Genomic DNA, 26,752 nt, shown 5'->3' with positions numbered 1-26,752 from the left:
CACTCCAAATAATCAGAGAACTTCCCATGAATAAGCATGTGGGTGCTTGCATGTGTGGAGGAAGGTATTTTCACAAGTGAGGCCTAATTGTGGGAAGTGCTCTGATGTTGTGGAGGGGGTTCCAGTTATATGTCTAAATAGGTGGAGATACACGCTGTAAAAATTTCAAGGGTACAGAGTGTTAGAGTGTTTTCAAAATGGTAATTGATATATGCGATAAACTATGCATTAACTTTAAGACCAAACTTAGGGTGTAAATGTATCCATGATATACGTCTATAAGGGGAGCAGCCTGTTATACCTTGCTTGCCCTTTGGTACTCCCCGCTACTTCTTTTCGCAGGATTCCTGGCTGAGGGAACAAAAAATAAGCTGGGGTTTTAAAAAGTTGTTTGTAAGTTCCCATTTCATCCTCTCCACATAGCTTAAGCAACTAATATAACACCAAACAGGGACAAACTTTGTAAAAGAGTTAACCTAAGGAAGTTTTAGGTTGGCTCAGTAACTTCATTGTGTTTGCCGCACAAAAATACCTCGCTACTTCTTATAGCAGGTTTCCTTCTGAGGGAATATAAAATAAGCAGCAATTTTAAAATGGTTTTTCTTGATTCCCCTGTTATCCTCGCCATGCAACTTAAGGAAATAATAGGATGCCAATAAAGAGGCTTTACTCAAGGAAGCTGCGATAGTCTTCAGGGCGGCTCAGTGAGCTAATTGTGTATTCAGCAAAAAAATTAAGTGTTTATGGGTTAAAATCTCAAGCTCTGGCAGGGCCTACTTAAAATTTCATCCTCCCTAAGTTACAAACCTTAGAACCATTAAAACTGGTGAAAAGTAATGCATTTTATTTAACGTGCTTTGATTAAAGAAATGCGGCATTAAGTACGCTCGCGCCTCACCAGCATGTAGAAGTAACATACATGTTGCTCCCAATGTCTACCGCTGGAGCACTAACAACAAGTTATCTAATATAAGTTGTGGGTTTGACGCATTATTTCAGACTCAAAATGAACCATCACGATGCAACAATTCTGGCTGGTGTGTTTCACTCCAATAACTACAACATCGTTCGCTGAGGGCCTCCCTGTTTAAAAGTGCACACAAGGGTGTGTACATACTACATAAACAGCATAGCCTGTATTCGGATGGCATTGTCTGTTCGCTGAAGTTTTTTTTAAAAGGGCAGCAGCATCTGTTTAAATATGGCAGCTTCGGAGTTTATTACACATGATAATTGCTATATGCAAAAATCCTGCATTAGTTTTAGTAAGGGCCACTGAAATTATATACTTTTGCCGCTGTGGCGTCGTCAGCATTTTTATGATCTTGCCGCATTTTCCAGATAATCTATCTACTGCTGCATACACTACAGTTTAAAAAAAAAATGTTTTGATGCAGAAACATATTAAATGTTACTAAAAACGAAATTAATTATATTGCCTCATCGTGGATGGCCCTTTGAAATGTTCATTGGTAAATGATCTATCTCTTTTGGCTGTGTTTGTGTGTTAAAGCGGTAGTAATAACATAAAACCCTAGTTCAAACACTGCTAACATGTAAAATTGGAAAATCAATAAAGTAATACTATCACAAAATATGCCACATACCACTACATAATTAGATTTTACTTGCCATAAAGTTTGTGAACCCTGCTGTATAATCTGGCCCTCTCCGCTGATGCATAATTCCAGTGACCCTGCTAATAACTGCTATCCCTGTATAAGCAGTTTGAACAAAGCACAATGTACTAGTACTACAGTGAGCAAGCACCAAATAAGCCTTTCTGCTGCTCTGTAGGAAACAATTGGTTCCATTGACACCTGGCAGGAGTAAAACATAAATAATTGCAAACATTTTACCTCAGATCAGGTGTAAATTGAAAATGTTGTGTACAAACTTAAAAAAAAATATTTACTCCAGTATTGGAACTTTCATAGATTCCCATGCTTGAATCATTCCCCGTCATCGAGATGGGAGTCCCCGGTATACATAAAATAGCAATAGAAAACATTACAAAAGAAGAAACCAGGCCTAGGCCCATTCTAGTTTGTAACATATGCACCTCTTTTTGTAAAAGAGACCAAATAAAATGAGCAACCAGTCAGATCAGTCTCACCCTGTAGAACCTTCCTGAGAGAACCTCAGACCCTCAGATTTTCTACTGCACGTTGTACAAGGGAGTCTCCACTGAGCTCTGCTCAGTTTTTTCCTGTTGACTTTATTCCTACAGTTTTTCACCTGTTTTTTCTTCAAGACCTGCGTGGATTTCGTGTCAAGATGTCTGATAAGGAGAAGAAAGCCCTCTTTAAAGCTTGTGCAACTTGTGCTAAGAAGAGACTGTGTGTGGAGGAAAAGCACAAGGCTTGTATTTACTGTCTGTACCCAGACCATAAGGCAGCAGACTGTAAAATATGCCGCACTTTTTGAACGAAGACTTTGCGAGATCGTGAGAAGCGTCTCTTGACCTGGCTCCAGAAGCTCAAGTCAAGGAAGGAACCAGTCTCCAGTGACAGTGATGAGGCATTCTCTGCTACATCTTCTAGGAGGTCTGTAAAAAGGGGTAGGTCTTCTCCTTCACCTTCTGAAGACCGTCCCAGTAAAGCCTTGAAAAAGACCTCTCATAGGTCTGAAAGGCATAGTCCTGGCGAATCTCCTCACCGAGGTGTAAAGGAGAGGGAAGGACTGTCAGCAGGAGTGACATCTGAGAGAAAATCCAGCTCAGTTCCTCCATCTTCTCCTCCAGCTGCTCCAAAAGCCTTCAAAAAGCCCTCATCTCTCTCTTCTGATGGTAAGACAGTGAAGAAATTTACTCGTCGACGACGTTGTCAACGACTCCATCGACGAAGACGTCAAAGGTACAGTCAAAGTCCTCATCTCCTTCAGTTTAGGCTCCATCAATCAATCAATCAATCATAGGCATTTATAAAGCGCACTACTCACCCGGAGGGTCTCAAGGCGCTAGGGGGGGGGGGGTCCGCTACTGCTCGAACAACCAGGTCTTGAGCTTCTTCCTGAAGGAGAGGTGGTCTTGGGTCAGGCGTAGGTCGGTGGGGAGGGCGTTCCAAGTCTTGGCGGCCAGGTGGGAGAAGGATCTTCCTCCTGTTGTCGCTCTGTGGATGCGGGGGACGGCTGCGAGGGCGTGACTGGCCGAGCGCAGGTGGCGTTTGGGAGCGTAGAAGTTGAGGCGGCTGTTGAGGTAGGTCGGGCCTTGGTTGTGTAGGGCTTTGTGTGCGTGGGTGAGGAGCCGGAAGGTGATTCTTTTGTTGATCGGGAGCCAGTGCAGGTCTCTCAGGTGTCTGGAGATGTGAGTTCGTCTGGGGACGTCGAGGATGAGTCTCGCCGAGGCGTTCGGGATCCGCTGGAGTCTCTTCTGGAGCTTGGCGGTGGTACCGGCGTAGAGGGCGTTGCCGTAGTCCAGTCGACTGGTGACGAGGGCCTGGGTGACCGTTTTCCTGGTCTCGGTGGGGATCCACCGGAAGATCTTACGTAGCATGCGCAGGATGTTGAAACAGGACGAGGAGACGGCGTTGACTTGTCTGGTCATGGAGAGGGAGGAGTCCAGGATGAAGCCCAGGTTGCGTGCGTGGTCTGTCGGTTTGGGTGCGTTGCCCAGGGCGGGGGGCCACCAGGAGTCGTCCCAGGCGGAGGGTGAGGAGCCCAGGATGAGGACTTCCGTCTTGTCTGTGTTCAATTTCAGGCGGCTGGTCGTCATCCACTCGGCCACGTTTTTCATCCCTTCGTGTAGGTTGGCTCTGGCGGTGGCGGGGTCGTTGGTCAGGGAGAGGATCAGCTGGCTGTCATCGGCGTAGGAGATGATGTTCAGGTTGTGTTGGTGTGCGATGGCCGCAAGGGGGCTCATGTAGACATTGAAGAGGGTGGGGCTGAGCGAGGAGCCCTGAGGGACGCCGCAGATGACTTCCGTGGCTTCTGATCTGAACGGGGGCAGGCGGACTCTCTGTGTCCTTCCGGTGAGGAAGGAGATGATCCATTCCAGTGCCTTCTCCTCGATCCCGACGTTGCTGAGGCGCTGCACTAGGGTGCGGTGGCAGACAGTGTTGAATGCCGCGGAGAGGTCCAGGAGGATGAGGGCCGCTGTTTCTCCGTTGTCCAGCAGGGTTCGGATGTCGTCGGTGGCAGCGATGAGGGCGGTCTCGGTGCTGTGGTTGGCCCGGAAGCCTGACTGGGAAGGGTCGAGGGAACCAGTCGTCTCGAGGAAGGCTGCCAGTTGCTTGTTGATGGTCTTCTCGATGACTTTGGCTGGAAACGGGAGGAGCGAGATGGGGCGGTAGTTCTTGAGTTCGGTGGGGTCCGCCGTTGGTTTCTTTAGTAGAGCGCTGAGTTCGGCGTGCTTCCAGCTCTCAGGGAAGGTGGCGGTGTCGAGGGAGGTGTTGATGATGTCCCGCAGGTGGGGTGCGATGACAGCGTCGGCCTTGTTGAAGATGTGGTGAGGGCAGGGGTCGGTTGGGGATCCGGAGTGGATGGAGTTCATCGTGCTGATGGTGTCTTCGAGGTTGATCGGTGTCCAGGCGTTGAGGGTGGTGGTGGGGGGCGTTGGTTTGGTCGTGGGCAGCGTTGGTTGTGTTCTGAAGCTGTTGTGTATGTCGGCGATCTTGTTGTGGAAGTAGGAGGCGAGGGAGTTGCAGAGGTCTTGCGATGGGGTGATGTCGTTGGTTCCGGCGTTGGGGTTGGAGAGCTCTCTGACGATGTTGAAGAGTTCCTTGCTGTTGTGTGCGTTGTTGTCCAGCCGGTCCTTGAATGCTGTTTTCTTGGTGGCGTGGATCAGTTGATGGTGCATTCGGGTGGCGAGCTTGAGGGTAGTCATGTTGTCCGGCGTTGGGTCTCTTCTCCAGGCTTTCTCGAGGGCTCGGCAGTTCTTCTTGGAGCTCTTGAGTTCGTCGGTGAACCACGGGCTAGTCGACGGTGATTTCCTCGTCTCCGACGCCTACGCTGCAGGGTTCAGTGTCGGCGGCTTCGACGCCGGTGGTGGCTTTGTCGTCGAAGATGGTGTTGACGGCGTCGACGAGGATGACGACGGCGGTGGTGACGACGGCAACCACGTCTACCACAACGACGACGATGGCAGCATCTGCTGCTGTGGTGACCACGGTCTCGACGACGGCTCTGTCGATGGTGTCCATATTGACGATGAGAAAGTCCTTGACGGTCTCTTCGACGACCTCGTCGACGAAGGAAAAAATTGCGATTACTATCGGTAAGTGGCAGATCACCCCTGAGATTACTTGCCCCAGCAGAGTGACTCCTCTACCTCCTTGAAGAAGAGGGATCTGAGGAGGATGAAGGACCGTATGGTTATGCGGATAGCCCTTCTCAATTGCACGTCAAGTGCCAGGACACAAACTTGGAGGGAGAATACATAGAGGAAGAGCAGTATGATCCTCCCTTACATTATCAGAAGGACTATCAACAGGAGATGGTCTCTATGCCTTCCTCCCTACTGACAGACTTACAATTTATGCTGTTGGACTATAGACGGAGATTCCCAACACAATCTCCGACTCCAGTTGCGGTGCCAGTTACAGCTGTCCCGCCTGCACTGCCTTCTACCTCTCAATTACCACCGCCTCCAGCACCGCCCATGGCTTCGGATGCGGTACGGTCCATCCCTATAGTTGGTCATGTCTGGGAACAGGGTTTGAAAGTGATGAGGAGTCCAGCCACGGTTATTCCGTTACTGCCTCGCCTTGAAAAGAAGTACAAGGCTCCTGACGATAGCCCTGCCTTGCTTGTCAGTCAGCCTAAACCGGACTCTGTCATCTCTCAGGCTGCCCAAAAAAAGTCTAGAAATCCTTCTGCTCCCCTCACGACGCCTCCAGATAAAGAGGGCAGACGCCTCGATAACGCCGGAAAGAGATTTTCCTCTATGTCCAGCCTGATGGTCAGGGCTGCAAACGCCTTAGCTATACTTGGCCGCTACGATCGCAAGATGTGGTGCGACCTTTCCCCCTATCTGGATCAAGTGCCTGAAGATGCGAAAGTGGAAGAGAAGAGGATTCTTTAAGAGGGAGAGAAAACATCTTCTGAAGTCATTGATTGTGCAATGGACATTGCAACGACTGCGTTCCGCTCCCTTGCAAGAGCTGCTGTCCTTCGTCGCCAAGGCTGGGTGCGGGCCACATGGTTTTGTCCTGAGGTCCAAAACAAAATCCTGGATCTTCCCTTTGATGGGGAGGCGCTCTTTGGGAAACATATTGATGATGGGCTCCAAGACATTAAGAAAGACACGTAGAACGCAAAATTCTTAGGGACTCTGCAATACCGCAAGGTCCCCTTCCATGGAGCCAGAGGAAGAGGTAATGCAGAGGGGGATCCCAGCAACAACGGTATTCTTCATATGGATCAAACTCTCAATCTTACCGCCCAAATTATAACCAGCGGCAAAATCAATCATCCTCTTTCTCTAGATCTAACAACAGATGGAGACAAGGACGCCAGAAGAGGGACTTCTCTAAGCGTCAATAGTGGCTTGCTGGCTCTTACTACTGTCCCTTCTCCTCCTGTAATACCAGTGGGAGGCAGAATCTCCAATTACTTCCACAACTGGCAGCAAATAACATTGGATCGTTGGGTTCTGAAGATCATTCATTACGGCCATACTCTGGAATTTGTCCATGCACCACCTTACAAGCCCTCTCGCACCACTGTGTCAAAACATCTTAGTCATCTACGTTTGGAAGTCCAGCAAATGCTCCCTCTCAGCGGGGAGAGGGTTTCTACTCCCATTTCTTCCTGGTCCGGAAGACCTTAGAAAAGTGGTGCCCTATTCTAGATCTGAGGGAGCTCAACACCTATCTCATCAAACAAACATTTCGACTGGTTTCCCTGCAGGACATCCTTCGTCTTCTCAACTCAGGGGATTACATGGCCACATTGGATCTAGAGGACGCTACTTTCATGTACCCATCCATCCAGCCCACAGGAAGTTCCTTCACTTCACAGTAGCCAAGAGCCACTTTCAGTTCAAGGTCCTACCTTTTGAACTCAGATCTGCTCCGCGAATCTTTACAAGAGTACTAGCTCCCATGGCAGCTTTTCTACGAAAGCAGTAGCATTAGGTTTCTCCGTACCTGGACGACTGGTTGCTGAAGACTTCTTCCAAGCTCGCGGCAGAGGAATCAGTCTCGGCGTGCACACACCTTTTCGACAATCTCGTTCTGACTCTCAATACGGAAAAATCAACTCTGTGTCCATCCAGAACAGCCCGATTCCTGGGAGCCATTCTGGACATGTCCCTCAACAAAGCCTTTCCGACCCTGGAGAAGCAAGAAAAGCTGAAGGCCATGGCCTGTCTACTGATAAGAAGACAGTCACTTTCAGTTTGCCTCTACAAGTCCCTCCTAGGGTCCATTTCCTCCTGTATTTCTCTAATTCCTCACTGCAGGTTACGGATGCGCCCTCTCCAGAGGAGCTGGACTTGCAGGGACGACGCGTCATGGTGGACGAACGAGGGAAACATTTCTCAGGGTCTCTCCTTTAAGTTCACTCCAGCTCCTCAGATAATAACTACAGACTCCTCACTGGAGGGCTGGGGAGTGGTCTTGCAAGACCTTCACGTAAGCGGCCGTTGGCTACCCCAACATAGTCTAATACATATCAGTCTGCTGGAGCTCAGAGCGATTAGCCTAGCCTTGCAGGCTTTTCTTCCGCGGATACAGCAGTCTGCAGTTCTAGTACAAACAGACAATACGATGGCCATGCATTACATAAACGAGGAACGTGGCACCAGATCTCGTCTTTTGTCACAAGAAGCTCAGAAAATTTGGGAATGGGCGATCCAGCAGGATTCCCAAATGTCTGGACATTTAGGCCAGAACTTGACACCCTTTTCTAGGGTTCGATAGTCCTCTGACAATCTAGGACATACATCTGACCTGCAAGCCTGCGTTGCGTATACCAGAAGGGGTCATGTGGGTGGCACGGTTCAGACCATAACACTGTGCAATTCTGTAATTTTCACTGCTCTATCGAAGTGAAGAGGTATCACTCTGTATCACAAACATACATAACAAATAATAACCCCCAACATTCCCCACCCCCACTCACATCGGATACATATAAACAAGCACCCGGTGAAGCCTATTGGTGCCTTGCACGGAAAGTGAAAAAATAAAAAAGGGGAAAAAAAACTATTTTTGTTAAAAAAGGGCAAAAAAGGGAGTGGGGGGCAACAGGAGGAGAGTCCTTCCAAAGGGGGTAGGCAACACTCTTAAAGGACCGTCTATGCAAAAATGAACATGGCCTCTATCTTCGCTCCCGCCTCATCTAAGACATTGGCATGGGTGTTAATGTTCTTTGTTGCATAAATGTTCATGGTTCATTCATGGTTCCCAGATTTGCATCCTTGCGCCTTAAGTGCGGTGTCAGGTGTAGCATAGAGTTCTCATTTATGGGCGCCAGGGCGCTGGGGCAGTCTTGTCTTCAGGAAATCTGAGGGCTGTTAGGATCTAGAGTCTCCATCCTCGCCACGCTTCCGAGGGGCATTCGTGTTTTGATGATGTTTCCAGAATATTCCCGCCTTATCTTGATTTTCAAACACATGGGGTTTTTTCGCCCATCTGGATTCTCAGCTTAGCCGTATACAACATCACGTATTTGACATTCGCCTTCTGTAACGTGTGTTTAATGTCTATATATTTGCGCCTCGCCTCTTGCACCATTGGTGTAAAGTCCGGAAACATCGCTATTTCTGATCCCAGGTAGGTGAGCGACCCCACTCATGGGCCAATCTCAACACCACATCGCGATCTTGATAATTGGTTATGCGGATAGCCCTTCTCAATTGCACGTCAAGTGCCAGGACACAGACTTGAAGGGAGCATACGTAGAGGAAGAGCAGTATGATCCTCCCTTACATTATCAGGAGGACTACCAACGGAAGATGGTCTCTATGCCTTCCTCCCTACTGACAGACTTACAATTTATGCTGTTGGGGGGGGGCAACAGGAGGAGAGTCCTTCCAAAGGGGGTAGGCAACACCGTTAAAGGACCGTCTATGCAAAAATGAACATGGCATCTATCTTCGCTCCCGCCTCATCTAAGACATTGGCATGGGTGTTAATGTTCTTTGTTGCATAAATGTTCATGGTTCATTCATGGTTCCCAGATTTGCGTCCTTGCGCCTTAAGTGCAGTGTCAGGTGTAGCATAGAGTTCTCATTTATGGGCGGCAGGGCACTGGGGCAGTCTTGTCTTCAGGAAATCTGAGGGCTGTTAGGATCTAGATTCTCCATCCTCGACACGCTTCCGAGGGGCATTTGTATTTTGATGTTTCCAGAATTTTCCCGCCTTATCTTGATTTTCAAAAACTTGTTTTTTATTTTGCCCATCTGGATTCTCAGCTTAGCCGTATACAACATCACTTATTTGACATTCGCCTTCTGTAACGTGCGTTTAATGTCTGTATATTTGCGCCTCGCCTCTTGCACCATTGGTGTAAAGTCCAGAAACATTGCTATTCCTGATCCCTGGTAGGTGAGCGACCCCACTCACGGGCCAATCTCAACGCCGCATTGCGATCTTGATAATTAAGAATTTTTGCTATGATCAATCTAGGGGGTGGGGGGAGGCACTGAGCGCGGCCCCAGTGTCTGGTGCACTCTCTCGACCGTAAAGGTGCCCGAGAAGGCCTCCTTGCCAAAGAGGTCTGTCAGTACAGTTTCTACAAATTTAGCCATCGGACCAGTATTTTAGATTCTGCTATTCCTGTGATGCGTAGGTTATAACGGCGCGAGCGCGCCTCTAAGTCCTCTGCCTTAGCGGCTACCGTTTTCAGAGGGGCCTCAGCTCTGTCTAGTCGCTTTTGGATATTCGGCTGCTCATCCTTCAGGGTCAATAAACGGTGCTCAGCTGCTCCAATCTGGGCATCTTGCGTCTCTAGGCGTCCATGGATGTCGTCTAGCCGAGATGTAAGGGTATCTAGGCGAGCATCGATGGCCTGAAAACCAGCCTTTAGCTTGGCCACGATGGCCGCAGTACCCTCCAGTTGTGGGGCCGTGACATCAGAAGGGCCCTCGTTTTCTTCCCGCCTAGGAGTCTTTGAGGCATCAAAGCTCAATTGGCATTGTTTGGGGTCCTTTCGCCCCATCATGCGTACTCACTCTCAGCAAGGCGTGTAATATGGACTGGGTAGCACACTCATAAGTATATTGTCTCCACATAGATTTCCGGCACAGCAGTGGGGTTGAGCAGGCACAGCCGCGATCTTCTTTCCATGCTTTCACCGCCAAGGAGACCCGATAATAGAAATATGGCGCCCGAAGGTCCAGGTCAGTGGGATAGTTAAGTGCAGTCAGCCGGGTGGGAGGGTGTCGTTCGTAGCGTGTTTGCGCCAAGTCACTATTCCCATCCGCCGAAACTCCCGCTCTGTATTTCGGGGCTAGTAGGCGCCAGTAGATGCATCGTGCGTCCCCACCCTGGTGAGTGCGCTGTGTATTTAGCTTCTGGGGCAAGCCATAGTGTGGTCTGTGGCACTTCGTCTCACCTCCCAGTGCGCACTTTTTTGGGGGTGTTGAATTATAGCAGGCAGAATTCAGTTTTGCACCTCCAATCCATCAGTCAATCCCGCATCGCTCCACCGAGGTGTGTCGGAGCCGCCCGCAGGTCTGCTTCGGGCTGCCTGGGCCCCTCCTTCAGGCCCACCCGAGACCCCTATCGTCCCAGGGCCTCTGAAGGCTGTGTCAAGCCCAGGCTTGCATTCCCTGTATCTACTCATTGCAGGATGGAATTGCTGTCTCCAAAGTTAAATATACTGCTATGATTGTAAAGCTTTGGTGAGGCAACTGGAACTCTGCTCTCTTTCCACTAAAAAATATTTGGATAGACTCTGTGGTTGCAGTACAGTGAGGATAATGTCCTTCACAAACCGGTCCACTGTAGGATCCTCTGCCTTCTCAAGCACTAATACCTGGTGGATATTGTTGCACCTGTTTCGCCCTTGGAAGTCTTATAGTTTAGTGCTAAGACGTTCTGAAGTAGCCTGCAGCTCTTTGACCTGTTTCTATAAGGAGTCTGTTTCAGATTTCAGGGTGACAATTGAGTCCTCTGCTTCCTTTACTCGTGCATTCATGCATCGTAGGTCAGCCCTCAGAAGAAGGAGTTCAGTGGAGACGGTATCAATTTTGGCTTCTAGGGACCACCGGACTCCCTGTGTGGCTGCCATGATATCTTTGAGCGTAAGCACATCCCCTTCCTCTGGGTTTTGATTGGCGTTTTCCCTGGTGTCATCCATGGCTGCTTTGCTTGTGTCCTCTCGGGGGAGGGTATATCTGTCCGCATTGGCTTGTTATGCCGCACTCACCCCGTCCCATGGTCATTTCTGTTGGGCTGTCAGTTTTCCTGTTGTGTGGGGGGGTTCTGGGGTATTCACTGCCAGTCAAGGGATCTGCCAAAGGACCACTCACTCCTGCGGCCTGTCGGTTTATTCTCAGGTAGCTCTTGTGGTTCACCAAGCAATCTGTAAGGGCGTAGGCTCTGCCATATTCAGGTGGCTCCAGGAGTAGTGTATGCCGCCTACTGGGCACCCAAGCTATTACGGTCTCTGTTCCTCGCCACATATTGCTTTCCGACTTTTCTTTTGTCTGGTTTCTCTCTTGTCTTTTGCCTGGGAGTGTTGTGACTCCACGACTATCTCTTGGTCAGTCCCAGGGCCACTTTGCTCCAGTGCTTGTCAGGGCCCATCTTCAATGCTCCTAAGTCAGAACATTCCCTCTGAATGAGTTAGTATAGTGTCTGGGTGCATGAAGAGGTATTGTACACTCACTGGGGCATTGTTTAGGCTGTTGCGTTGTCATCTGGCAGGAGAGGGGTCAATCGCTCACCAGCACAATTCCTGTTCCAAGGAGCTGCAGGGACTCATTATACAGGTCACTGTCCTCCTGTTATTGGCATCCGTTTATGGTCCCATCTGAGCTCTGTCCTCCACTGTGCCATATCGGGAAGCGCAGCAGGGGTACATCAGAGTTCCCGGTCTCCTTACGGTGCAGGGTCTTTTCTATTTTTGCTCTTTCCACCTCAATGTGGCCGCTTGGCATGCTCAAATTGGGCCAATGTGAACCTTGCTTTAATTGGTCAAGGCCCTCGGTGGTGCTTCTAAGTTACTTTGGGCCAAGCAGCAGCCCTTCACCACTCTGCTCTGACCAGCCTGACAAGCCGCAGGTCATCAGCGTTCAATCGCTGACTTCGCCAGGGACCCAATCCCTGCTGCAGCGCTCTTTACGGGAGACTGAGGGAATCCAATGTAACTGGTAGGGCTTTCCCCTCTGAGGTCTGTTGCAGCCAATGCTGCAGGCCTACTGCACCACTGCTGAGCACTCTGCCTCTGCGGTCTCACTGCAGGCCACCACTCCCCATGCGACCACAGGACCCGCATCACCACCCTAGGACAACAACCCTGACCCCGACCCCTACCCAGCCCTGAGCCCTAAGACCGAGACCCCCCGCAGCTCCCTTAGCCCCAAACCCTACAACCGACCCTGCCCCAACCCTACGTCTCACTGCCCTGAGCCCTAAGACCGACTACGGGGCCCACCCACCCAACACCCCGATCCCTACACCCAACCCTAACCCAGCCCTAAGCCCTAGTACCGAGACCCACCATAGCCCCCCCAGGCCCCAAACCCTAACACCGACCCTTTCCCAGCCCTGAGCCCTAAAACCGACACCCCCCGAAGCCCCCCCATGCCCCAAAACCCTAACACCGAACCCCTTCCCAGCCCTGAGCCCTAAGGCCGAGACCCCCGCAGCCCCCCAGGCCCCAAACCCTAACACCAACCCCTCCCCAGCCCTGAGCCCTAAGACCGAGACCCCCCGCAGCCCCCCAAGCCCAAAACCTTACTACCGACCCCTCCCCAGCCCTGAACCCTAAGACCGAGACCCCCCGCAGCCCCCAGGACCACAACCCTGACACCGACCCCTACCCAGACCTAAGACCGAGACCCCCCGCAGCCCCCCCTAGCCCCAAACCCTACAACCGACCCTACCCCAACCCTACGTCTCACTGCCCTGAGCCCTAAGACCGACTACCGGGCCCACCGACCCAACACCCCGAGCCCTACACCCCGAACCCTACACCCCGAGCCCTACACTCAACCCTAACCCAGCCCTAAGCCCTAGTACCGAGACCCGCCATAGCCCCCCAGGCCCCAAACCCTAACACGACCCCTTCCCAGCCTTGAGCCCTAAAACCGACACCCCCGGCAGCCCCCCCCCCCCCATTAGCCAAAGTGCTTGTTTGTCTGTGCTCTTTTGGGTGGAATGAGAAGAAATCCCATTGTTGCTAGTGTTGAAGTGAGCACAAAACAATGATAAATAGATGAGCTGTTTTGGATCACACAATCTTCTCCAATAAAATAGGGCATATACAACACTCTACACAAAAAGCATCTCAAGGGAGTACTTTTTGTGAGTGGTACTCCTGGTATCCTATCTCTGTTAGCATTAGACAATACAACAAGCTTAAATTTTCTTTTGATAAGGCCTACTCTAGTTCATACGACAACTATCCAATTTATTTAATCTTAGTTAAAAAGCACACAATAGGGGTCATATACAATACACATATCTGCTGACCCAATAGAATCCATAGATCCACTTGTAATACAAGAAGCGGTGATGCTAATCAGCCAGAAAATTTGCTTATCCGCTCCTTGTTGCATCTGATGTTTGACTCAAGGGGAAAATGTCTCAGGAGTCGCTTCTTTTTCCTATGATAATGATTAGGACATGTTTATTTAATTTTTTCAGGACTCAGTTGATCCTTGGGGTCAGCACGATGCTCACTTTGGTACAAACTACTAGACAATTACAGTGATTACTAGTAAATGAATAGCTCACCTCTTGCAAGTTGGTAGGGATCAAGAGCTCTCCCAGATATCTATTCATGCATGACGACAATGATTAGTTACCATATTCCATTTCTTTAAGGGAATAATTGCATCACTTTATAAGCAAACAATTATCACATAATTAAATACCCGTAGAGGTTGTTCCCAATTGTCTCTAGAACTTGGAAGACTAGGATTACTTCCTTTGAACAAAAGGAGAACTACGAATTTCCTTTTATTCATCCCTTATAAGTCATTGTTGTTCTCCAGCATTTCTTCATCTACAACTAAGATTGCACTCATCTTAGTCTTTCTAAACAACTATTCTTCTGTTCACAAACATTAATGCCATTTGAGTTATAATTCAGTCTGTTCAATGTTCTCCTTTACCTTCTGGTATTTTCCCTGGAAAGTTGTGAAAGTAACAACTAAATTCACTTTACTTTTATTGACTTTTCCTTCTTGGCCTTTGTAGAATTATTTAAAAAATATAACATTAGTCTTTCCGTTTACAAACTTGACTTAAACAACCTTTTGTCAGTTGTATCTTTGAAATAAACATTAATCTCACATTGCATTTCAAATTGCTGTGTGAAAGAGCGTTTATCCTTTTTAATCCCTCAAGGAAAGCAGGGTCAGAATGTTCTCTTTATTTTAAAATAATTTTTATTGTTTTCATGACAGTTAGAACAGTAAGACACTTAAATAGACCTTGCGCGCATATCGTTTGACATACCAGCACCCCAATGAACAGTCCTGTAGCAAACCCCATTTCTTCATTGCCGATACAGCCAATGGCAACCCACCTCCCGACGGCCCTGTGTTCTCTTTAAATAAACATTAATCTTGTGAGCCTAATGTTTGAGTATTAGTCCCGATGGAGCATTGTTAAACTTGGGACAGAGTTGGGGGGCTTTTTAGAGTAAAAACCCAGATACCAAACTATTTGAAGATTTGTGGGGCGATTGTTTGCCCTATTCTATTGATTAACATTAGCTGGTCCTGTCGTGGTTTGAGGAGGCCTCTAAGTTAATAATTATGGGAAAAAGTTCCCCCCCACATACAAGGCCGACTACCAGGCAGAAAGCCCCAATTCGAACCCCTATTGCTCAACCCATTGCCCAACTAACTGCCATTGACAGAATGCTGCTGCAGGCTATTGGAGCAGTCTCCAGTGAAATAGAACGCACTGAGAGACGCCTCTCATTAACACCAATGATCCCAAGTATCTCACAATCTATGTACCCAGAAGCTCTCCATTCACCCCAATCAATAGTTTTCCCCACCATTCTACACAAGAAACCATAGCTGCAGGTAACACTAGTAAGAGTGGCACGGGTGGGGGGGCAAAAAGAAAAGGAGCACCGCGGAAGCAAAATGATCGAAAGGGAGGGAAATATGCGAAACACACTACTGGGGTGGCGATAAACCAACAGCAATTGGTTATTTCTATTCCTCTAGTCCTTTGCTAGATAGAGTAGGAAGTGTGTCTAAAAGATGGGAATCGAGAGCACAGAGTAGCAATTTGTCAAATATGGGCCAGGGTTGTTAAAACATCATGACATTTAACATCCCTGTCAGTAATAAATTTAGTACCCTCGACCTTGTCAATTGACTAAATCCTACCTGCAAAAATCTGATCCTCATTAACAACTAGCAACCCGCACCCCAAAACTGTGGAAGAATTGAGAAGGGTGTCCAACTCTCTGAGAATATCTATGAGGTTACCTCAGCACCAAGTACTCCTAGTGTATATGTTAAGATGCCATGAGACCCAGACTGCATCTCCCGGGATGAGTCTGGCACTCATGATCAGGCTAAAATTCTGTACCGAGTAGTACAACAGGACGGGTGTCCTATACAGAACACTAAGATCTTATCCTGGAATATAGCAGGCCTTAGCCCAAAAATGGATCTCCTTGATTGGGGAGAGTATATAGATACCCATGAGCTATGCCTCTTCCAGGAAATCTGGTCACGGCTAGATATGCACAGAGTGGGTTATGTTGCATATTGTATCCCAGCTGCTCAGGGACCAAGGGGAGACCATCAGGGGGCCTTTGTACCTGGGTCGGTATACATTTGGGTTGTAACATCAAAATGATAGACACCCCTTCTCCTGACACTTTGTGCATCCTTCTCACTTTTCATAATACTTTGAAACATTAACATCTATTCCCGTCCAGTGAGGCAGGGGCAAACCTCACAGACCGTAGATTGTTTGACTACCTTTCTCCATACTCTGCCTGAGCTCACATACGTAATTATTGTCGAGGACTTTAATTGTCATTTTGAACCACTAAATGGTCTAACCACCGCCATTACTAATGAGGAAGATTCGGTCTGGTCAATTCCCGAATGAAATGCTTACCAAGTAAGGGGATGGACTCCATTAGTTCTGCAGATGAGCTCGCTCACTTTTAGCCACTCACTTAGGGCATGTAATGGTCGGTTCTCTTCTGATGGTCCGTGTAATGTTACGTTTAATAAGCAGGGTTATGCATCAATAATTGATTACGTTTTGGTAGATGTTGAGTTATGGCATAGAATTAGTGACTTACTCCAGTATTGGAACTTTCCTAGATTCACATGCCTGAATCATTCCCCGTCGTCGAGACGGGAGTCTCCGGTACATAAAAAAGCATTGCTTAGTAGTATAGCACACTGAAAAAAGGCCCATTTTCCTTTGCAACCCATAACCTTCGTTATGTAAAAAAGGACTAAACTTGTCTCTGAACCAATCAGAGCCTCTCACCCTCTAGAACCCTCCTGAGAGAACCTTCTGCCCCTCAGATTTTCTACCGCACGTTGTGCTAGGGAGTCTCCTTTGAGCTCTGCTCAAATTCTACAGTTGGTTCTAGATTGAAGAGTTTATTCAACTGATTTTTCTTCATCATCTTCTGGAGAATGGCTGACATGGAAAAGAAGGGTTTGTTTTATATACTGATGACCCTCATAAAGATTGTATATACTGCCTTTACCCACACCATCAGGCGAAGGAGTGTAAGGTATGGCTCCAAAAACTTAAGACCAGGAAGGACGTCGTGTCTAGTGACAGTGATGAGGCGTCAACTGCTTCAAGGAGGTCTCAGAAAAGAGGTAGATCTCCTCAGGCTCATACCTCAGGGGAAAAACCTGAGAAGGCTCTTAAAAAGATCATGTCAGGGTCTTCAGAGCGCCGTCCCTCAAAATCTCCTCAAATTTTGGAAAAGGAGAGCAAGGGTCATGCTTCAGGGGTAAAACATTAAAAAAAGACAAGTTAAGAGCCTTCAAAATCACCCCTTAAAATTGAACATTCGCTTAAAAAAACAGCTTCTACATCGCCTGAAGAGAAAATAGAAAAATCTACATCGTCGACGGAATCGTCGACGGAGAAAGTAGCGTAGTCGACGAAGAAAGTAGCGTCATCGACGAAGAAAGTAGCGTCGTCGACGAAGAAAAGTAAGGTAAAGATCACTATTAAACCTATACCCTCGTCGACGGCAGTGTCGACGACGAGAGCGTCGACGACGGCGACAGTGATGACGACCACAACTACGTCGTCGACGGGATCGTCGATGACAGTGACAACAGGATCGACGACGACGATGACGGCAGCGTCGACGGCGGCAGCGTCGACGACGGTGTAGTCGGCGATTTCGATGGCGATCTCGTCAACGGGCTCGTTGACGAGAGAAAAAACCCCAGAAAAACTGGATTTTGCCAGGAAAAGGAGGATTACCCCGGACATTACATCTCCTAGTAAGGTAACACCTCTGGTTCCATCCCACTTGTTGGAGGAAGAAGACTCGCAGGAGGAAGATAATGAGGGTCCTTTTGGCTACGCAAGTAGCCCCTCTCAGTTACATGTTAAATGTCAGGAAGATGACTGGGAGGGTGATTATGGGGGTTATCAAGACCGTCCCCAGCAACACTATCAGGAAGAGATGGTGAGTGTTCCATCTTCACTTCTCACTGATTTGCAGTTCATGTTGGATGACTATAAAAGGAGGCATCCTTTACCTCATTCTTCCTAAAGGATTCCAGTGACTACTTCACACTCTGTTCCATGTACACCTGTGCGAAGACAAGAGGTACTGGTTCCCGTGCTTATATCACCATTGCCACAACCGGCTCTAGACACATCTGACGACGAGGAGCAGGAAGAGGGGGAGATAACGGACCCTAGTAAAGAATGGGATGATTATCTGATTCCGTCCCCTTCATCTCCTTCACCAAGGCCGGTTGATTCTCCTCCGGAGGACATTCGGGGGTTCCATAATCTTATGGAGAGGGCCGCACAGAGATTTGCGCTCAATATGTCATCGGACAAAACAGAATGCTTCTTATATGATTTCAAGGAGCCGTTTCGCAAGACAGTTCGATCTCTTCCGATTGTTAGTCATCTATGGGAAGAAGGTCTCAAGGTTATGGAGACACCGGCAACGATTACTCCAGTACTTGCTAGACTGGACAAGAAATATAAAGCGCCCTCGGATGCTCCAGCTTGTTTACTAGGCCACCCCAAGCCGGACTCCGTTATAACTCAAGCGGGTCAACAAAAATCGAGGAATCCGTCCGCTCCAATTTCAACGCCTCCGGAGAGAGAGGGTAGGCGCTTGGATAATGCGGGGAAGAGGTTTTCGTCCATGTCTGCCCTTCTGGTCAAGGCGGCGAATGCCCTGGCCATCCTGGGCAGGTGTGATAGGCAAATGTGGTGCGACCTATCGCCTTACATAGACAGCTTTCCTGAGGCTGACAGGCAGGAAGCCAGGAAAATCCTCCAAGAAGGTGAAAGGACTTCGGCTGAAGTCATAGATTGCGCAATGGACATTGCGACCACGGCCTTCAGATCTTTGGGAGGAGCGGCTGTTTTGCGCAGACAAGGATGGCTGAGAGCAACATCTTTTAGGCCTGAAGTCCAGAATAAGATCTTGGACATTCCCTTCAATAGAGAAGATCTTTTTGGGAAACATATTGATGAGGCTTTACAGAGTATCAAGAAAAGATACAGAAACAGGGAACATTGCAGTATAGAAAAGTTCCTTTTCGTGGCTCAAGAGGTAGGGGCCAAGCCTCCTATAGAGGGGGGTTACCAACAAAGCCGGTATACTTCCTACTCCACATCATCTCAGCCATACCGTCAACAATATTCACAGAGACAAACAGGAGGTTTCACAAAATCTACTCCTAGAGGTCGAGGAGGTCGTCAGGGGAAGGACAACACCCGGCAACAATGACAGCTTTCTAACTCTGGTGACACCTATTTCTCGTATGTCGCATGTTCCCCTGGGTGGAAGAATTTCCTATCATCTTCAAGATTGGCAGCAAATAACGACGGACCAATGGTTCCTCAACATAATACAATTCGGTCATACTCTAGAGTTTCTGGAAATTCCCCATTGCACTCCACCAAGATATCAAGAGGTCAAGTATTTGCATCAGATGCGTCAAGAAATTCGGACAATGCTCCGAAAATGAGCAATGGAACCGGTACCGAATTCCCAGAGAGGAAGGGGATTTTATTCCCGGTTTTTTCTAATCAAGAAAAACGTTCTCCAATGGCGCCCCATTTTGGATCTCAGATCCCTAAATACTTTCCTCAAGGATCAATCCTTCACAATGATTTCCCTCCAAGATATTCTGCTACTTTTAAACCCAGGGGATCATATGACCAAACTGGACTTACGAGATGCATACTTTCATATCCCAATCTATCCTTCACATAGGCAGTACCTTCGTTTCGTGGGGGCCGAAGATCATTACCAATTCAACGTACTTCCTTTTGGTCTAAAATCAGCCCGAGAATTTTTACAAAATGCCTGACTCCAGTGGCAGCGGTTCTAAGGAGACAGAAACACCAAGTATTTCCTTACCTCGACGACTGGCTAGTCAAGGCTCCATCGGCAGCGTCAGCCCGGTCGTCATCAAGGGCTTGCGTGGAACTGTTTGCCAGATTGGGTCTGACTCTAAACGAAGAGAAGCCAACTCTTCAACCGTCAATAAATATCACCTTCTTGGGAGCAATTCTGGATACGGAGGTAAACAGAGCGTTCCCCTCCAAGGAGAGACAGCGGGGAATAATATCTCTATCCCAGGCTTTTAAAAAAAGAAAGTCTCTTTCAGTACACAAGTACAAATCATTGCTGGGAACGATGTCATCTTGCATTCCCCTCGTACCTTTCTGCAGGCTAAGTATGCGTCCGTTACAAGAGCAGCTAGATCTTCAATGGCATCAAGCGACAGGATCCTTCGAAGATGTACTCAGAGTAACGCCGATCATGATCAAGGCGGCAACATGGTGGACTCGGGAACGGAACATCTCGCAGGGTCTTTCTTTCCTGACTCAACCAGCTCCATTAGTGGTGACGACAGATGCGTCCATGGAAGGCTGGGGAGCATTTCTTCAGGATCTGCAGGTCAGCGGTCGCTGGAAATTGAGCGAACAGCAATTGCATATCAACCTCTTGGAACTCAGAGCCCTCCGCTTAGCATTGTTGGCGTTCCTGCCAAGGATTCAAGGTGCAGCTGTGGTAATAAGAACAGACAACACAACAGCAATGCACTAGCAGGGAGGAACAAGATCACTCTCCCTATCTCGAGAAGCCCAGTCAATATGGGAATGGGCTCTACGACACGGAGTATCTATTACTGCGGAACATCTTCCAGGGGACCAGAATACCAAAGCAGATACTCTCATCAGACTGAAGTCTGTCTGTCACGAATGGGAGATCAACAACGAGATTTTGAACAACATCTTCCAGAAATGGGGAACACCGACAGTAGACCTCTTTGCGACAAGGGAGAACAGAAAATGCCAGTTCTTCGCTAGCTGGCTTCCCCAACGAGGATCTTGGGGGAATGCGTTTTTGATGGCATGGTCAGGCATCTTTGCCTACGCCTTTCCCCCAATTCCCCTCCTGCCGCAGGTTCTTATGAAGATCAAGAAAGAACCATGCAGGATAATCCTGATAGCTCCGTGGTGGCCCAGACAACATTCGTTCGCGGAGCTTCTTCTACTGTCGGAGGAGTGCCTGATTTGCCTGCAGCTGATACCGTCTCTTCTGACGATGTTCCAGGGGGAAGTTCTTCATTCGGATCCGAAATTACTGCATTTAGCAGCCTGGCTCCTGAATACTGCGAATTTCAGCATCTGAACATCCCAACGGAGTGCAGGGAGATTCTATCTAGAGCCAGAGCGGATAGTACAAACAAAACATACCGGATGAATGGAAGAGATTCTGTTTATGGTGCAAAACCTCTAACATTCATCCGCTGCATTCGGAAGCTCACGAGATTATTCCATACATCTTGCTTTTGGCTAAGTCAGGTTTGGCTCATGCATCTATAAAGGTACACCTAGCTGCAATTTCACGCTTCAGAAGAACTGCCTCTGGTCCATCTCTATGGTCTGCTAGAGTCATCAAACAATTTATGAAAGGATTGTTCCGAGTTTTTCCTCCAATAAAACCTCCACCACCTCTCTGGCAATTGAACATTGTTCTTTCCCAGTTAATGAAACAGCCCTTTGAGCCAATACACAGGGCAGAGCTGAAATTCCTATTGTGGAAGGTTGCGCTTCTCATTGCGCTCACTTCAGCCAGGAGAGTAGGGGAAATTCAGGCTCTCACGGTCCAGGAACCTTTCTTACAATTCAAAGAGGACAGAATAATACTCAGGACTAATCCAAGATTCATTTCAAAAGTTCCAACTGACTTTCATCTGAACGAACCATTAATTCTCAAACGATTTTTTCCTCAACCAACAACAGCGGCGGAAAGAGCTCTCCACTCGCTGTCCAGCGGTGTTTAAAGTTCTATTTACAGAAAACTAAGCCTTTCCGAAAGTCTTCACAACTTTTGCCTTCAGCGCACCCAGGAAGGGTTTCCCTTTGTCAAAAAGGGAAATTGCCAGATGGATTTCCAGTGCGATAGAGTATTGTCATCAGGCAGCTGGGCGACCTCTGAATGCACGAGTCCGTGCACATTCGACAAGAGCAGTCTCCACCTCCACTGCTTTATTTGCGGGTGTGCCGATTCAGGACATCTGTAGGGCGGCGACCTGGACGAATACGCACACCTTCATCAGGCATTACTGCTTGGATACGGCCACAGGAAGAGATGTGGCGGTGGGAGAAGCGGTGCTGAGGAACCTTATCCAGTAACGGTGAGCCTTCTTTATCATCCCTCCTTCCTTTGTTATCTACTTTTGCACATTTTATTGTTCTTTATTGTATGGAATGCGGTTTACAAGGTGTTTTTAATTTGTGTGTTTTGATTTAGATCACACTATATATGTTTCCTGGTTTCAGGGTCTGGATAACAAAAAATGTGCATTTATTTACTGCTCGCTATTCTGATTCAGGCATGTGAATCTATGAAAGTTCCAATACTGGAGTAAGAAAACAAGTTACTTACCTGTAACTGTAGTTCTCCAGTATTAGAAATTGCTTTTCCGCTGCCCAAGAACCATCAGAATTTACCCACCCAACCTGGCCCAAATTTAATAGCAACTGAAGGTAGGGAACATTTATACAGTCAAAGGAAAAAGTTGCCTCCTTGTACGAACAAATTACTCCCTTTTTAGAATCTGCATTTCGAGTAAATAGTCAAGGTTCTGAATCTCTCTTGGTATTAGGCAAGAACCATGAGGACATGTTTTCAAAACTTTTCTATAATGGTGATATTAATAATGGTGTAGACCCTAAACCCAAACATCCCTGGTACAACAAAGCGTGCAGGGAAGCTAAACACGCCCTATTACTGGGGATCAAAAATAATGACACCCTACGTATCAAAGAAACCAGGGCTCAATATAAAAAAATGCTAGCTGAAGCCAAATCAACGTGGGAGATAGATAAATGGGAAGCAATTAAAAAAGCTCTAGACAATAGAGACATGAGAGGCTTTTGGAATCTAGTGAAAACTGGAAAAACTGAAGGCAACTCAGCAATTGAGCCAAACTTGGGGGAAGAAATTTGGAGATCCCATTTTAAAATTTTATATTGGAGGGCCTTAGATGGACACGTAGTGGCTAGGGAATCTGCAATAAACAAAACCCCCCTAAATACTAGTGCACCCCCCTGTACGATGATAGAGGTCACTGCGGCATTGGGCAAATTGCTTCCAACAAAGGCACCGGGTCTGTATAGAATTTCCGGTGACCTATTTATGAATGAACAATTAGTGTGGGCACCTTATCTATGGTTATTTTTTAACGGTATGATGCTGCCTCCGACTTGGGCAGGAGCAGAAATCATTCCCATTTATAAAAAAGGCTCCTTGCTGAACCTGGCAAATTTCCGCCCAATAAGTCTTATTGATGTTACTCAAAAGATATTTGCCGTGTTCTCCTGGGCCGATTGCAATCATGGATGGATGAAAAGAAAGTTTTAACACCTTTACAAGCTGGTTTTAGGGCTAAAATTTCAACTATTGACCTGATTTTCAGATTGCAATTGATTCATTGGAAAACAGTAATTTTGGAGGGTGGTAGTCTATATCTAACCTTCGTGGACCTTAAATCCGCATTCGATATGGTGCAACGCAACCAGTTATGGGGCCTACTCCATGACATGGGAGTACCAACTTATTTATGCCACCAGCTGAAGCGCTTACACCAGGATACGTATGCGAGAGTAAGATATGGCAAGAAAGGGGAATTGACAGCTCCTTTCCCTGTAGACAGGGATGTGTCCTAGCCCCGACCCTGTTCTCCCTCTTTTTAAATGGTCTAATTGAAACCTTATTGGCAGTGAAAGATATAGACTCACCGAGGTTAGCGAACCGCAAAATACCAGCTTTAATGTTTGCGGACGATACGCTGCTACTGTCTAATACTCCTACGGGTATGCAGCGGGTACTGGAGGAGTTCTGCACATTTTGCAGTAAGAGGAACTACTTGGGCCTCACTCTTAATGATAAGATAGATTGGGGAACCAAAGTAAAAAAAGCTAATCTAAAACTGACACAGTCTATAGGGGGCATTTTAAAAGTATACAAAAATAGCACTCAAAAAGTGGTAGGCCCACCCGTAGAAATATATCAAATTCAGGCAAGAGGAGCATCATTATATGGAGCAGAGCTTTGGGGCTACTGCCCATCTAATACCTTATCCATTATAGAGAACACCTTCCTTAGGCAGCTCTTGGGTCTTCCCAAAAGCACACCTCTAACACCACTAAGGATGGACCTTGACGTTGGCCCAATTGCTGATATAATTGCTTCCCGACCACTTTTGTTCTGGCGCCGTCTATGGAGCACGCCTGAGTTAGCAAATTATAGGGAGGAACTGAAGGATGCTATGACCATTTTGGGAGCAGGGAATATACCATGGCTGTCCCATATTAGGAACACTTGTCAAGCATTGGGGAGGGCAAACATATGGCTAACACCTGAAGAGACTTGCCCCTCCATTCCTAAAAAGTCCCTGTTCCTCGCCTATAAAGAACACAAATTTGCCCAATTATCGCAGAGCTTCAGCTCATCAAGTCTGACTTCCAGGTTTCTGGAAGTCAAACAGCAATACAAGTTAAAGTTGGCTCTGGATAATATTCAACCCTTTCTCGCAAAGAAATTGTTTCTACAATTTAGACACGGGATGCTCCCACACCGTGAACTTACTAACAAATGGAAAGGAGCTACAAAAGTAGACTGTCCTGGGTGTATCGAGACCGAAGAAACATAACTCCATGTTCTTCTCTTCTGTCCTACCTACAGAAGGTCAAGGTCTAAGTGGGTGCTCTAGCTCTGCAGAAATGTGGGGATCAGAGACCACACTGAGGTCTTTAGGTGATTAAAATATGAGACACCCCCTCTATTTGTCTTTGCTACCTCCATATTTTTATTTGCGATGTGGAGTATACGTAGAGGCATTATAAAGAAAAAAGAGCTCGGAAATGACCCAATTGTGCCCATTTGTTAATTATCCTACTAATTAAAATTTGGACATCTCTCCAAAATTGTTTTGAAATCTCCCCTCTTCTGCTATTTTACTATTTTTATTTCTTTTTAATCCTATTTATAGTAGCTGTTTTTAAATGTTTTAAATTGTGTTAATAGATCTTCTGATCACGATTGATACCTAAGGTTGTAAACTATAGGGAGACGAGTAAACACTTCACGAAATTGTAGTATATCATTTCTTGCCGGTTTTGAATGATATTCTGTATTACTATTCATTCCATAAATTGCTGTGTTTTATAATTTTTGTAATTTATGAATGAATGTTATATTTAATTGTGCTTTTATGGCTGTACAGCCGAAATAAAGTTTTTTTGACTTGATTAATCTAAATAAGCTTCCAAGTCACTGTGTATGAAAGAACTGCTATTCTTTTGAATCTGTTAAGGAAAACAAAGGCAGAATATTGGCACAGGTGCACCTTTACCAGAAACATTCAAGCTTTATCGTTGGATTTCAAGATGCTGCACCTGGAAGTACTTGCTCTGAACTACTACTCTTCTCCCACCAATTTTTCCATGATACTGAGCAATTGATCTTGGGTGGGGCCACCTTTTAGAGAGAGAACCCATCCAATAAGGCTGCCTGCAGGAAGCATCAGATATGTAGTCCCTTTCTTAATACTTGATGATAAGGCTTCCAAGAGATGTCTATTGGCGATGGAGTACCCACCACAACTGGCATGACACAGCATGTGTCATGGGGTCAAGACTCAAATCCTTTCTGTTTCTGCTATAAAGTGTGGTGCTGCCACCAGGGGCTTTGGCACCAAACATGTTTGCGCTTGCAGTAGTGCTCACCAGAAGAGCCCTGGCGGTGAGGATAGGAAAGCTTCAGACACATTTGCCTGTCTGTGAGGGACCTTGTTCTAAGCATTGTTTTATTTTCTGCTCATAACAAAGATACTTGATTGTGTGAGACAGGGTTGGTCATTGTTGTATTATGAAAACTATGTCCTGAAGATGACCTTCTACATGACAATAGAGACTGAAAGATCGACAACATACCCAGTACAATTCTTCTTTAACATTCCAAATAGGAGATGCCACCAAGAAAAACGAGTATGGATTAAAAAGACAGTTTGGGATCAGTTCAGTGGATTTTCTGGCTGACTATAGTCACCACTTTTTGTATTACAAGTAGAGTTGTGGTTTCTGTTGAATAAGGAGATGTGTATCTTGTATATGACCCCTATTGTGTGCTCTTTACTAAGATCTAAAAAGTGGATACTCACTGTATAATCTACGGTATGTCACATCAAAGGAAAAAAATTAAATGTATGTTTTTTTGTATTGTTAAAAAAACTCCTAATGGAAGCATTTTGTGTTTAGAGTTTTGTAAAGTGAACACTGGCCAACCATAGCTATTCCTTACCTTTCACTAACCACTACTTTCAAAAGATGACTATTTTGACGTTTCTATGACAGGTTAAAGCTAAGTATTTGGAAGTAGCCAAGAAAATGAAGCAATACGAAGATAAAAAATATGATGAGTGGAAAGAGCATACAGAAACAATACTTCCAGGACTTCTGAAAAGAAACCTAGTAGTGAAAACAACTGCTGGAGCAATCACCCAACCGCGTCAATCCATAGCTGAACCAGTAAGTAAATATGAAAAAGTATATTTAAAAATTTTGAAACTGAAAAACATTTTATGATTTTTATGAATTTTGTGTTTTTCTTATTCACAATACTGTTATTGCATATTTTAAAACACAAAAGACATACATAAGGTAGCATTATGTTATCAGTGATTGTCTGCCAGAACATATTTAGAACAGTATTAAACTGCACAAAATGAAGTAAACAGTTAAGGAAAATGTTTTACCAAGTGAAAAATAAGGCACAGAACAGTTATCATTCTTCTTACTTTTTGGGCTTTCACGATATTGAAGGTGTTGGAAAAAATATTGCCCATAATCAGGGTTTAACCTCCTTTATTCTGGTGTGGCTTGGATTTCTGTAATTTGACTGT

The 26,752-nt window shown here is 46.7% G+C and overlaps 1 protein-coding gene across 1 annotated transcript in view; it reads left to right on the top strand.

Moving 5' to 3' along the window:
- DNAH10 (dynein axonemal heavy chain 10) overlaps positions 1-26,752 on the top strand; it is a 1,995,301-nt gene that overhangs the window by 474,421 nt on the left and 1,494,128 nt on the right. Inside the window, exon 14 of the mRNA XM_085636177.1 lies at positions 26,205-26,378. Coding sequence (XP_085492303.1) covers positions 26,205-26,378 — 174 coding nt within the window. The remainder of the gene's footprint in view (positions 1-26,204; positions 26,379-26,752) is intronic.

This window comes from Triturus cristatus, chromosome 11, assembly GCF_964204655.1.
Source record: "Triturus cristatus chromosome 11, aTriCri1.1, whole genome shotgun sequence".
Lineage (NCBI taxonomy): Eukaryota > Metazoa > Chordata > Amphibia > Caudata > Salamandridae > Triturus > Triturus cristatus.
The sequence above is the reverse complement of the archived record's forward strand: the minus strand, read 5'-3'. Positions and strand labels throughout refer to the sequence as shown.